Here is a 12,571-nt window from a genome sequence, read left to right as displayed (position 1 = left end):
CAACGTCTCCATCTTAGCTGCGCACCAACAGAATGCCGGGAAGGCGGAGGAGCGAGTGCCGCGGGGCTCGGCGGGAAGGCGGAGGAGCGAGTGACGCGGGGCTCGGCGGGAAGGCGGAGGAGCGAGTGACGCGGGGCTCGGCGGGAAGGCGGAGGAGCGAGTGCCTGAATCAACCTCATTCCTGATCCTGGGGGTTGCTGCCAGAATTGTGCATTTAACAGTAAAACGTCCCAAAGTGTTTCACAGGAGGAATTATCAATGAACAATCTGACACTCAGGCCTGAGGGGTCTGGAGAGAGTGAGTTAGAGACAAACTGTTGCCATGGAGACCTGGAGATTTCAGATCAAAGCCAAATCCTGCGGATGCTGGGAAAGTCCAGCAGGCCCGGCAGCGGCAGGTCCGGCAGCCTCTGTGGAGACACAGACAGTTCACATTTCCAATCCAGGTTTACCCCTCAGCACTGGGAACAGGGTGGGAATGTGACGGGGGTTTTGCTGCAGCTTCCCCCCATCCCCTGCTTTTCCCAGTAGGAAGGGGAAGGTGGTCAGGGAGAGATTGGAGGGGCAGCAGGTGGTCAGGGAGAGATTGGAGGGGCAGCAGGTGGTCAGGGAGAGATTGGAGGGGCAGCAGGTGGTCAGGGAGAGATTGGAGGGGCAGCAGGTGGTCAGGGAGAGATTGGAGGGGCAGCAGCGAGTTAAATAACAGAAATGTGACGGGAGGTAAGGACTGGACTTTATACCGAGTGGGTGGTAATAGTGGGGAAAAGGGTCAGCTCTGTCTGAAAGCAAAAACATATGAGAACAAGACAGAGACTGACACATGGGGGGAAATATTCAAACTGGTTCATGGTCTGAAGCTGTTGAACTCAATGTTGAGTCCGGAAGGCTGTAAAGTGCCTAGTTGGAAGATGAGATTCTGTTCCTCCAGTTTGCGCTGGGGAGTCAGGAGGTGAGTTACTAACCTCCGAATTCGCAACCACTGACCTGCCCTTGTAGCCACAGTATTTATATGGCTGGTCCAGTTGAGTGCCTGGTTAATGATAACCACCCCCCCCCCCCCCCCCCACCACCACTGAATGCCGATGATGAATGTGAGGAAACCTGAAAGGGAGATGGGAATATATTATCTTGTTGGAGATGGTCATTCCCTGGCACTTGTGTGGCGTGAAGGTTACTTGCCACTTCTCAGCCCAAGCTTGAATATTGTCCAGGTCCTGTGTGCGGGTATGGACTGCTTCAATATCTGAGGAGTTATGAATGCTACTGAATATCGTGCAATCATCAGTGAACATCCTCACTTCTGATCTTATGCCGGAGGGAAGGTTGTTGACGAAGCAGCTGAATATGGAATGGGCCTAAGATTCTACCCCAAGGAATTTTTGCAGAGTTGTCCTGAGGCTGAGATGATTGGCCTCCAACGACCGCAGCTATCTTCCTTTGTGCCAGATGTGACAACAATCAATAGAGAGTTTCCCCAATCCCCATCTTTTGGTTATCTCCACCTATCACTGGCCCTTTACCTAGCTCTTCTTGTCCCAACACCCCACCCCCCCCTTAAACCAGCTTATATTTCACCCTATTCCTATTTTTACTTAGTTCTGTTTAAGGGTCATGAGGACTCAAAACGTCAACTGTGCTCTTCTCCACCGATGCTGCCAGACCTGCTTAGTTTTTCCAGGTATTTCTGTTCCTGTTTTTGTTTTAACCCCATTTACTTTAATTTTGCTAGGGCTCCTTGATGCCACACTCAGGTAACATGCTGCCTTTTTATTGGGACAATCACTGTCACCTCACCTCTGGAATTCAGCTTTTTCATCCATCTTCGGACCGAGGTTGAAGTGCAGTCTGGAGGGGAGTAGCCCTGGCAGAACCCAAACTGCATCAGTGAACAAGTTATTGCTAAGTAGGTGCCACTTTATTGCACTGTCAATTACACTTTCCATCGCTTTATTTTTATTCTTACATAACTTTTCTATACTGATTTGATACAACTGAGTGAACAGCTGATTTCCAAGAACGGTGCTGTGCGATGTCCAGATCCAGCAGCCTTATCATGCGTATATATGTATAGCAATGGTGTGTGAGCAATGGAAAACTGTGCTCCAGTAAGTGGTAAATAAAATGAACTTGTTTCAGAAAAATCACTGAAACCCGTTGGGTTTCTTCACTATACCGGTCATATATACTGAGACCTCTCAGTCCCAGGTAACTCACTCATTTGCTCTAGGAATGTGCGTTCCACCACTCACTGTCTCTGGTTGTTGAATATTTTTCATCAGTTGATTCATTGTATAAAATGCAACCGTTGCTTTTGAAGTTTAACATTTTCTATTGCTCCTTTAAAGCAGTCTCAGTGAGTCCCTTTGATCTTCAGTGATTTCCTCTTTCGATGCCACAATGCATTTATCCGATTTGATAAAACACTCTGGGTTTAGGGTAATTCAAGCATATTATACTGTTCATACGTGTGTTGTGTAATATTGTAAACTCTTTCAATCACGCTCACACTATTCCTCAGTTTGTCTTTAGTCTCCTTGCTGTCTTCCACACACAATATGTGAAGGAAATCAGTCCGTTGTGGAAGGGCATGGAATGCAATCCTAGCAGCTTTTTGCACAAACCAACTGTGGTACTTGCCAAGGGACTGGTCATAGGCCTCAGCACAAATAACAGACATTGAGTCATTCTCAGAGCTGATCCTCAACTGATTGAGAAAGAGCTGGAGCCAGCGTAATGCTCGGTGGAGACGCAGGAAAGTGCGGCAGCCTGACTCCAGGTGCTCACTGGAAAGTTCATTGAAGTTAACCACATTGTTTGCCAATTCGTAATGAATCATGGACTGCATTGAGGTGTATTCTCTTCCATGCACTCCTTTCTGATGCTGGGTAATTACCCTCATTTTACTGGTGACCTCATGGGAAATAAAACCAAATATGGTGCCAAGTGCATTGATAAATCTGAAAAAAAAGGTTCAAAATGTGTTACAAGAAAATAGGCTTGACCATCTTCCCACCATGCCCTGTTAGTGCTAGAAGGATTAGGCCACTGCATATCCTCAATATAATGCTGGAAGTAGGATATCAGGTATCCAGAATTTCTTGCTAATGACTTCCCACATACAATTCTCTTACCTGGGAACCAACTACTGTATATTTAATTGTTACTTTTCCTATCTAATGTCCCCATCAAACACTCCCAGGACAGGTACAGCACGGGGTTAGATACAGAGTAAAGCTCCCTCTACACTGTCCCCATCAAACACTCCCAGGACAGGTACAGCACGGGGTCAGGTACAGAGTAAAGCTCCCTCTGCACTGTCCCCATCAAACACTCCCTGGACAGGTACAGCACGGGGTCAGGTACAGAGTAAAGCTCCCTCTACACTGTCCCTATCAAACACTCCCAGGACAGGTACAGCACGGGGTTAGATACAGAGTAAAGCTCCCTCTACACTGTCCCCATCAAACACTCCCAGGACAGGTACAGCACGGGGTCAGGTACAGAGTAAAGCTCCCTCTGCACTGTCCCCATCAAACACTCCCTGGACAGGTACAGCACGGGGTCAGGTACAGAGTAAAGCTCCCTCTACACTGTCCCTATCAAACACTCCCAGGACAGGTACAGCACGGGGTTAGATACAGAGTAAAGCTCCCTCTACACTGTCCCCATCAAACACTCCCAGGACAGGTACAGCACGGGGTCAGGTACAGAGTAAAGCTCCCTCTACACTGTCCACATCAAACACTCCCAGGACAGGTACAGCACGGGGTTAGATACAGAGTAAAGCTCCCTCTATATTGTCCCCATCAAATACTGCCAGGACAGGTACAGCACGGGGTTAGATACAGAGTAAAGCTCCCTCTACACTGTCCCCATCAAACACTCCCAGGACAGGTACAGCACAGGGTTAGATACAGAGTAAAGCTCCCTCTACACTGTCCCCATCAAACACTCCCAGGACAGGTACAGCACGGGGTTAGATACAGAGTAAAGCTCCCTCTACACTGTCCCCATCAAACACTCCCAGGACAGGTACAGCACGGGGTCAGGTACAGAGTAAAGCTCCCTCTACACTGTCCCCATCAAACACTCCCAGGACAGGTACAGCACGGGGTTAGATACAGAGTAAAGCTCCCTCTACACTGTCCCCATCAAACACACCCAGGACAGGTACAGCACGGGGTTAGATAGAGAGTATCCCTCTCCACACTGCTCTACAATATTCTCAGGCTCATGCTCTGAATTTTACACGACAGCACTGATTCCACTTCACATGCCAGCCTTTCTAAATCATTTTACCCAGTAGTGGCAAATTTGCGACACGTTTACTGTGAATCTGCCTGATCAGTAATTGCTTTTGTTACTTTGTATTTCAACATAACAGATGAAGATTTGTCTTTTTTGGTATTCACTAAGAAAGCTATAAATGTGTGTTTTTAGGTAGTCTTCACAAACACATCTATATAATCAGTATGAAAGTTCCTTCATATGAGTTAAGGCTACTTTAAGGTCATTTCATGTAGAATTATCACAGCCAACAGTAAAAGATTATTGGCTCCCCACCTCCCCTCCCCAACATGTTCTCATTGACAACAATCAGGCAAAGTGGGTGGACTTAATTACCCATCATTGGTCAATGAGATAAGTGAGTTGGATTGGACTAGGCAACTCATAGGAGATGGCTGTAATGGGCCAATCTCCTGTTTTTGTTCACAAATAGTTCGGTATTTCTTGGTGTCTGGTGATTCTACAATAACTTTGCAAGTTGGGTGTCATGTCACTTGTGTGCCAGCAGAGGGCAACATTGGATTCCATAACCAGCCAATGAGGGGGCGCGATGGTGTTAAACGTTCCTAAAGGTGAGAATTTCTCCACTCTAACCTCTTAGAGGCTTAATCCCCACTCTTTTTCCCATCATTATTTGCTGCACCTTTAACCGTCTAGGCCCCAAACTCTGGAATTCTCTTGATAAACCTCTCTTGAAAGCCTATCAAAATCTACCATTTTGACCAAGATGTTGGTTTCCTGTCATACTCTTCGGCTCAGTGTCAATTTTTAGCATATTGCACTGCAGTGAAGCACCTTGGGTCATTTTTCCTACATTAAATGTGGATTGTGAGTCCAGGACTACGTGCTGAGGGACGCACTAAAGCTTGGGGCAGCTGCCGCAAAGGCGCAATGGGGAAGGGTCGCTGTCTAAGACCTTTCTACCACAGCGCACCGAGAGACTGGGAACTGTTTAGAGCCCCTCGGGCTGTACAGATCAAAATGAAAGGCTGTAAATGACTGTAATATTGTTTGTACTGATGCACCTGGTGATACATTTTGTAAAAGTTTAACCTGGATTGTACCCTTGTAATGTTGTTTTTGAAATGGTCTTGAATGTGATTGAAGATAATTTATGAATAAAGTATATTTTTACAAAAAAAAACATTAAATGTGGATTGTGCCTTTGCAAAGAAAGTCTGGAGAGAGATGCAGTGGTTGCTTTCGAGGTTCATCCCGAGCAGTTCTGTGACACAGGACTCTGTGCTCTACGGGCTGTTCCCAGGGACACACACCGAGACAAACATCAACTGCAGCTGGAGGATCATCAACTCGGTGAAAGACGCGCTTTGGTCTGCCCGAAACTTGTTGGTCTTCCAGCACAAAGAGTTGTCCCCGACCGATTGTTGCGGACTGGCACAATCCAAAGTCCAGGACTACGTGCTGAGGGACGCACTAAAGCTTGGGGCAGCTGCCGCAAAGGCGCAATGGGGAAGGGTCGCTGTCTAAGACCTTTCTACCACAGCGCACCGAGAGACTGGGAACTGTTTAGAGCCCCTCGGGCTGTACAGATCAAAATGAAAGGCTGTAAATGACTGTAATATTGTTTGTACTGATGCACCTGGTGATACATTTTGTAAAAGTTTAACCTGGATTGTACCCTTGTAATGTTGTTTTTGAAATGGTTTTGAATGTGATTGAAGATATTTTATGAATAAAGTATATTTTTACAAAAAAAAACATTAAATGTATTGACAAGTTTTCCATTTCCATAATGAAACCCAGCTACATTACTATTCCTGTCCTGCTGAAATCCCAGATCATACCTTATCATTTGAGAATTGACTTTTCTAAAGATCTCCTCGTTGGTGTCTCTGCCTCCGGCCTCTGCAGGCCTCAATTAATCAAGAACCCAGTAGCTCAGATCCTCATGTATGGAAGATCTCATGTGCCCTTCACTCCTGTTCCCTCCAAGCTCCTCTAGCTCCCCATGGCCCTGCATGCTAACTTCAGAATATTTGTCCTTTGCCTTACCCATATTACTTCAGTCATTTTCCCCGGCTTACATCCCACAGATATTCTGGGCTTCTCTAACACCAGGAGTCTTGTCTCATGTTCCCTCTGTACCACAATAATCTGCTGCTCTCTGGATTTTCCTGTCCATTACCTTGCCATCTCCATCTCTGTTGTCAAATGAAGATGATTTCATTACTATTTTGTTTGCTTACTTTTGGAGTTCTGTCCATCCTTCGAGGTAGCTTTTAAGCAAAATATCTTCATTCTTTGTCACACAAGCCTGGAAAGCAGTTTGAACATGTTTGAGCTGGAAACTGCTGCTGTCACACTTTCCTCTGTGATTTTTATCCACAGAATTCACTGAATCTGAAGCATCCATGTTCTACTTCCAGTCATCAAAGGACACAAGAACAAGAAATAGCTATTAAAATGGAGTTAGTTATCCTTAATACCTATTACTCATACCTACTACTGCTTCCTTTTCCTGTGTGTCTTTGGTGTATGAGTTGGGGATAGCTTGCTACACCCTACTCACTGTTAGAGATATACTCACAATGACGTGACTCATACCGTCTGCATACCCAGGTCACTTAGTTATGTACCTTATAATGTAAATGCAAAATAAATCACTAGATTTTATATAGCTCCCTTCATGATGCTAAGACATCCTAGAGTGTTTCACAGTCACTCTTGAAGTGTAATTTTTTTTGTAATTGGGGGAACCATAGCAACTGATCTGTGTACAGCAACTTCCCACAAACTGCAGCAAGGTCAGTTTCTGAATTTAGTAGTGTTGATTGAAATATGGCCAGGATAATGTGAGAACTCCTCTGCTCTTTGGAAAGTGCCCTGGGATCTTTTGTGTCCGAGAGGGCAGAAAGATTTGATTTAATGTCTCATTAAAAATGTAGGCAGGATGCATCAAGTGGTTTCTCTAGGGAGACCTAAGGTTATCATCATATGTTAATAACTTATATGAACGGATAGAATAAGAATATACAAACATAGGAATTAAGAGCGGCAGTAGACTACTCGAGCCTGCTCTGCCATTCAATAAGATCATGGCTAATCTGAAAGTAACATCCCATCTACCCCTGATAACCTTTCACCTCCTTGTTTAACAAGAACCTATCTAGCTCTGCCTTAAAAAAAATATTCAAAGACTCTGCTTCCACTGCCTTTTGAGGAAGGGAGTTCCAAAGACTCACTACCCTCTGAGAGAAAAGATTTCTCCTCATCCCTGTCTTAAATAGTGACCCCTTATTTTTAGACAGTGACCCCTAGTTCTAGACTCTCCCACAAGAGGGAACTTCCTCTCCACATCTGCCTTATCAAGACCCCTCCGAATCTTAAAGGTTTCAATCAAGTCGCCTCTTACTCTTCTAAACTGCAGTGGATACAAACTTAGCCAGTCCATCCTTTCCTCACAAGACAACCTGCCCATTTTTGGTATTAGTCTAATACACCTTTACTGAACTGCTTTCAAGACATTTACATCATTCCTTAAATAAGGAGAACAATACTGTACACAGTACTCCAGATGTGGTCCCATCTGTGTCCTGTACAAGTGAAGCATAACCTCCCTACTTTTATATTCAATTCCTGTTGCAAAAATGATAATATTCCATTAGCTTTCCTAATTACTTGCTGTACCTGCATACTAGCATTTTGTGAATCATGCTTCAGTTTGTCTGCTGTCTCCTTCACTATGAGATCATTAATTAGTCCTGTCTCGTTGCACAATACCAGGTCTAGTATAGCCTGCTCTCTCATTGTCTCCAGAATGTGCTGTTCTAAGAAAGTATCCCTAAAACACTGTATGAGCTACTCATCTTTTCCCATCTGATTTATCAAGCCCAAATATCCAAGTTTGCTGAAAGCTCTAAATCAGGAGGGACAGTAAGTTTTGTATATGGGAGTAACAATTGTGACGGGACATGGGCAGATTTAAGTGAGTGGAAAGATCTATTAAAGATGTCTTTCAAGTTGGGAAAGGTCTTCCACTTTGAATCTGAGAAGGATGAATCCAAATGTTTTTTTCATGATGAGGCACTAGTATCTGTGGGAGAAGCAATTGGACTTGAGTCTCCATGTACACGGGTACAAAAAGTAGCCCAAAAGGCTAACTGAATATTGGCATTTGTCATAAGGGGGCTGGAATTTAAAGTGCAGAAGTTGTGCTAGAGTTTTATAATCCTCAGTAAGACCCATCTGTGGACACCGTTCATTTCTGGGCACCACACCTCAGGTGGGAACTAGTGAGAACACACTGCATAATTTGATATGAAAGCTAATAGAATGTTATTGTTTATTGTGAGGGGAATTGAATATTAAATAGGGAGGTTATGCTTCAGTTATACAGGGCACTGGTAAGACCACATCTGGAATACTGTGTACAGTATTGGTCTCCTTATTTAAGGAAGGATGTAAATGCATTGGTTCAGAGAAGGTTTACTAGATTAATAGCCAGAATGGGTGGGTTGTCTTATGAGGAAAGGTTGGACAGGCTAGGCTTGTATCCACTGGAGTTTAGAAGAGTTTTTTTTAATTCATGGGATGTGGGCATCGCTGGATAAGCCAGCATTTATAAGAGGTGGCATGATTGAAACATATAAGAGGGATCTTGACAGGGTGGGTGTGGAGAGGATGTTTCCTCTTGTGGGAGAATCTAGAACTAGGGGTCACTGTTTAAAAATAAGGGGTCAGCCATTTAGGACAGAGATGAGGGTTGTGAGTCTTTGGAACTCTCTGCCTCAAAAGGCAGTGGAAGCAAAGTCTTTGAATATTTTTAAGGCAGAGCTAGATAGATTCTTCATAAACAAGGGGGTGAAAGGTTATCGGGGGTAGGAAGGAATGTGAGGTTGAGGTTACAATCAGGTCAGCGATGATCTTATTGAATAGAGGAGCAGGCTCGAGTGGCCTAGTCCTGCTTCTAATTCGTATGTCTGTTTGTATTTGCATATTTATTGGCTGTTAAGCTACAATTAATTTTAAATTAAAATAAATCTATAGACAGAATTTGATGGTCCCCCCACCAGCAGGTTTGCAGTGGCGAGGGTGGGGATCTGTAAAATTCCCTTTCTAGGTAAAGCAGCATTTTCAACAATGCAGCACTTCCTCAGGACCCTACAGACAAACACATACATCTACACTGGGGGCAGGGGTTTGACATTATCGGGGGATGGTGTTCACTGTGGGTAGTGGTCATACCTTGTTTATGTGATGCTCCTTTTTCCTGTTTTCAGTCCCTGATCCCTGAGCATTTAACTGATGAAATTGGGCTGCAGGAAACAATAAAAACCAAAAATAAGTGTTGGACATTGGTTTACAGTACAGTCTGGATATAAATGTTATAAAGTTGGGCTCTGCTTCATGTGATACTGAGCCATATATAAAACCACAGCTGGTCAGCCAAATGTTCCTCCTCCCATATATGTTGAAGGAGATACTCTGGAATAAGTTTAACACCTCCCATACCTTAGCATCCACCTCTCCCAAAGGCCATGTTTGATGAGGAGTTCCAACACTGGATCAGATGTGCCAATCAGCCTTCTACAAACTATGGCAGTGAATGATTGACAACAAAGACTCTGGAAGTCAACAAAAAGAGCCCTCATGTACAGAGCAATTGTCATCACCACACTTATACTGCAGTGAGACCTGAACTATCTTCCTGCAACACTTAAGAGCACTAGGGGAATTCCATCAGCAATGCCTTCGCTGCATCCTCCAGATTCAATGGGAGGACCATCAAACAAAGGCTAATGTTCTTCTTGAAGCCAGTTCTACAGACGTTCTGACAAAACTCCTGTAAAATCAATTACCAATGGGCTGGGCTCTGTATCCAGATGGCTTGTTTCCTCAATTCTCAAACGGCCAGTGCTCCAAGAGGACAAAGAAAGTACTTCAAAGACAGTTCTCGAAGTGGGGCAGCATTGACACTAGTGACTGGAAAGAGTTTGTGACCAATAGTTAAAAATGGTGACAACTTGTCCATAAAGCTGCATCCAGCTTTGAATCCAAATACCTTAATGGTGAGGCAGAAAAGGAAAGAAACAAATCCTGCGCTCTGGATCCCGCTACCTGGCGAGGTCAAGAATCAGTCTGTTCACTGACATGAAGACCCATTGCAGAAGCATACAACTCTGAGTAGACACCATCCTTGAATGATGTCCATGACTATGGGGCATGATAGTTTCTCACATTAATACACAAACGTTAAATGTGTTGGGTGCAAAAATCAAAAAGCCAAATTGGGTACCAAGGCCTGAAACTTCATCCTGCTGAATGACTGCTTTCTGTGCTATGCCATTCGTGTTTCTGTAATCTGGGCAAAGCAATTTCAACCATTCATGTGAACATTTCTTATGGCTGGAGATATGTTTTGCTGTGGGTGCTGTTACATTGCTGTTATTACAATTAATCCAATTACAAGCTAAGGCCTGGACTATTCCTCAGTCAATGTTGAAACTATTTGGACTGGAAGAGTAATCCCAAGAACTTTGGAGGGAGTTCCGGGATTTTGACCCAGTGACAGTGAAGGAACTGCCGACATATTTCCAAGTCAGGATGGTGAGTGACTTAACCTGAACACTTAGTTAATGGTGTTAATTTGATCACTAACCCTAACTCTATCACTAACCCTACCTCTATTAGTAACTCGAGCCTTACCTGGAACACTCTTTCTAGCCCTAACCCTTTCACTAAACCTAGCTGGCTGACTAACTAATCCTAACCCTCACTTCAAACCTATTTTTTTTGGTGTGGATAAATTTGTTCCCTTGTGTTCCGTTTCAGCTTTACAACTGCAGTCTTGTCCAGATATTACCCCTTAGTCCCCTGCTCCCTAGACAAACTCCTACTTATGTTATTGTGGGGAGGATCACAACGCGACAGTATGGACTGGACAGTATGGCTATCTCCACCTATCACTGGCCCTCTATCCAGCTCTATCTGTCCCACCCCCCCTTAAACCAGTTTATATTTCACCTCTTTTCTATATGTCTTAGTTCTGTTGAAGAGTCATACGGACTCGAAACATTAACTGTGTTCCTCTCCACAGATACTGCCAGACCAGCTGAGTTTTTCCAGGTATTTTTATTTTTGTTTTGAGTATGGATTTAATGATCAGGAACATGGTCACCAGGCACTTCACCGAGTCAACACGAGTCCTATCTCTAACCCTCGGTTACTATGATCCTCAACGACCGAGATTGTCAGTGGAAGGTGGACATTAACTTTCAGCTCCCATTGAACATGTACCTGGATAATCCTTTATACTCACGGTTGCTGAAGTTTGTAAAGTAGATAAGCAGGAGGAGGCCGACTAGAAGCAGCAGAAAGCGGAGGCTCCTCCCTTTGCTACATGTCAATCCCTCTTTATTCATTGTGTGGAGATTTCTCGACAACATCTCGGATTTGCAGACTTATTGCCCGGTTAGGTGGTTCCACTTTCTCACTGCGTCTGAACAGAGCTCTCATTTCCAACTGGCAGCTTTGTTCTGTCTTGTGCAATGTTTAATCGCTGCTCTGACCCTGTCACTGCAAACACAGATTCCAAAGTACTCTCCCCTCCCGCCGATCGCGGGGAGTCCATACATTCGCATTTTAAAGGGGGAATGTGTGTCTGCAGCATTAAAGTCTCTACGTATAATTCTGCCCAGATACCCTCTGCAGGTACACACAGTGTTACTCAGTATTCGGGGCTGCCAATGGTAAACTGCCTAATATGATCCCAACTTTAAAACCAACAAAATACTGCAAATGCTGGAAATCTGAAATAAACATTCGAAACTTCTTCACATTGGTCTCGAAAGGTTAACTCCGTTTCTCTCAGACCTGCTGAGTTTTTCCGGCACTTTGTTATCTTTATGATCCTGACTTTACTGGACCTTATTAGGGTTTGTTTTATTTATTCATTCACGGGATGTGGGCGTCGCTGGCTGGGCCCAGCATTTATTGCCCATCCCTAGTTGCACCTTGAGAAGGTGGTGGTGAGCTGCCTTCTTGAACTACAGCAGGGGAGGTGTCAGCTGTGACTCAGTCCATAGCACCCTCGCCTTTGAATCAGAGGGTTGTTCGGAGGGACCGGGGCATGCGTTAGAAACTGGAAGGAGCGAGTGGCTATGGTGAAAAGGAAACTGGGCATGTGGGAGCGGCGCTCCCTCTCCATTGCGGGTAAGAACCTGGTCATCAGGTGTGAGGTACTCTCGCTGTTGCTGTACGTGGCGCAGGTCTGGCCCATTCCACACTCCTGCGCGATGGCGATCACTCGAGCCATCTTCCGCTT

The 12,571-nt window shown here is 44.7% G+C and overlaps 1 protein-coding gene and 1 long non-coding RNA gene across 2 annotated transcripts; one reads left to right on the top strand and one right to left on the bottom strand.

Annotated features, from left to right (window-relative positions):
* The first annotated feature begins 1,758 nt into the window (after positions 1-1,758).
* Positions 1,759-6,744, top strand: LOC144672969 (uncharacterized). Its single transcript, XR_013574225.1, has 2 exons — positions 1,759-1,903; positions 6,637-6,744. It is a non-coding gene; the product is annotated as an uncharacterized LOC144672969 (long non-coding RNA).
* Positions 1,894-11,847, bottom strand: LOC144672968 (ceramide-1-phosphate transfer protein-like). Its single transcript, XM_078534973.1, has 4 exons — positions 11,567-11,847; positions 9,493-9,563; positions 6,495-6,664; positions 1,894-2,957 (listed from the first exon to the last, which is right to left on the bottom strand). The coding sequence occupies exons 1-4, from the start codon at positions 11,691-11,693 to the stop codon at positions 2,432-2,434; spliced, it is 894 nt and encodes a 297-aa protein (XP_078391099.1). The 5' UTR covers positions 11,694-11,847; the 3' UTR covers positions 1,894-2,431.
* Positions 11,848-12,571: the final 724 nt, after the last annotated feature.

Source organism: Cetorhinus maximus, unplaced genomic scaffold (genome assembly GCF_964194155.1).
Source record: "Cetorhinus maximus unplaced genomic scaffold, sCetMax3.hap1.1 HAP1_SCAFFOLD_174, whole genome shotgun sequence".
Taxonomy (NCBI): Eukaryota; Metazoa; Chordata; class Chondrichthyes; order Lamniformes; family Cetorhinidae; genus Cetorhinus; species Cetorhinus maximus.
This window is presented reverse-complemented; position numbering and strand designations above follow the sequence as displayed.

Excerpts from the sequence above, each read along its gene's own strand:
- LOC144672968 (XM_078534973.1), bottom strand. The coding sequence starts at position 11,693 with ATGTTGTCGAGAAATCTCCACACAATGAATAAAGAGGGATTGACATGT. Across the intron at positions 6,665-9,492 it reads AGGAGCATCACATAAACAAG|AACATGGATGCTTCAGATTC; the intron begins GTATGACCACTA and ends GACTGGAAGTAG. Across the intron at positions 2,958-6,494 it reads GGATGGACAGAACTCCAAAA|ATTTATCAATGCACTTGGCA; the intron begins GTAAGCAAACAA and ends CTTTTTTTTCAG.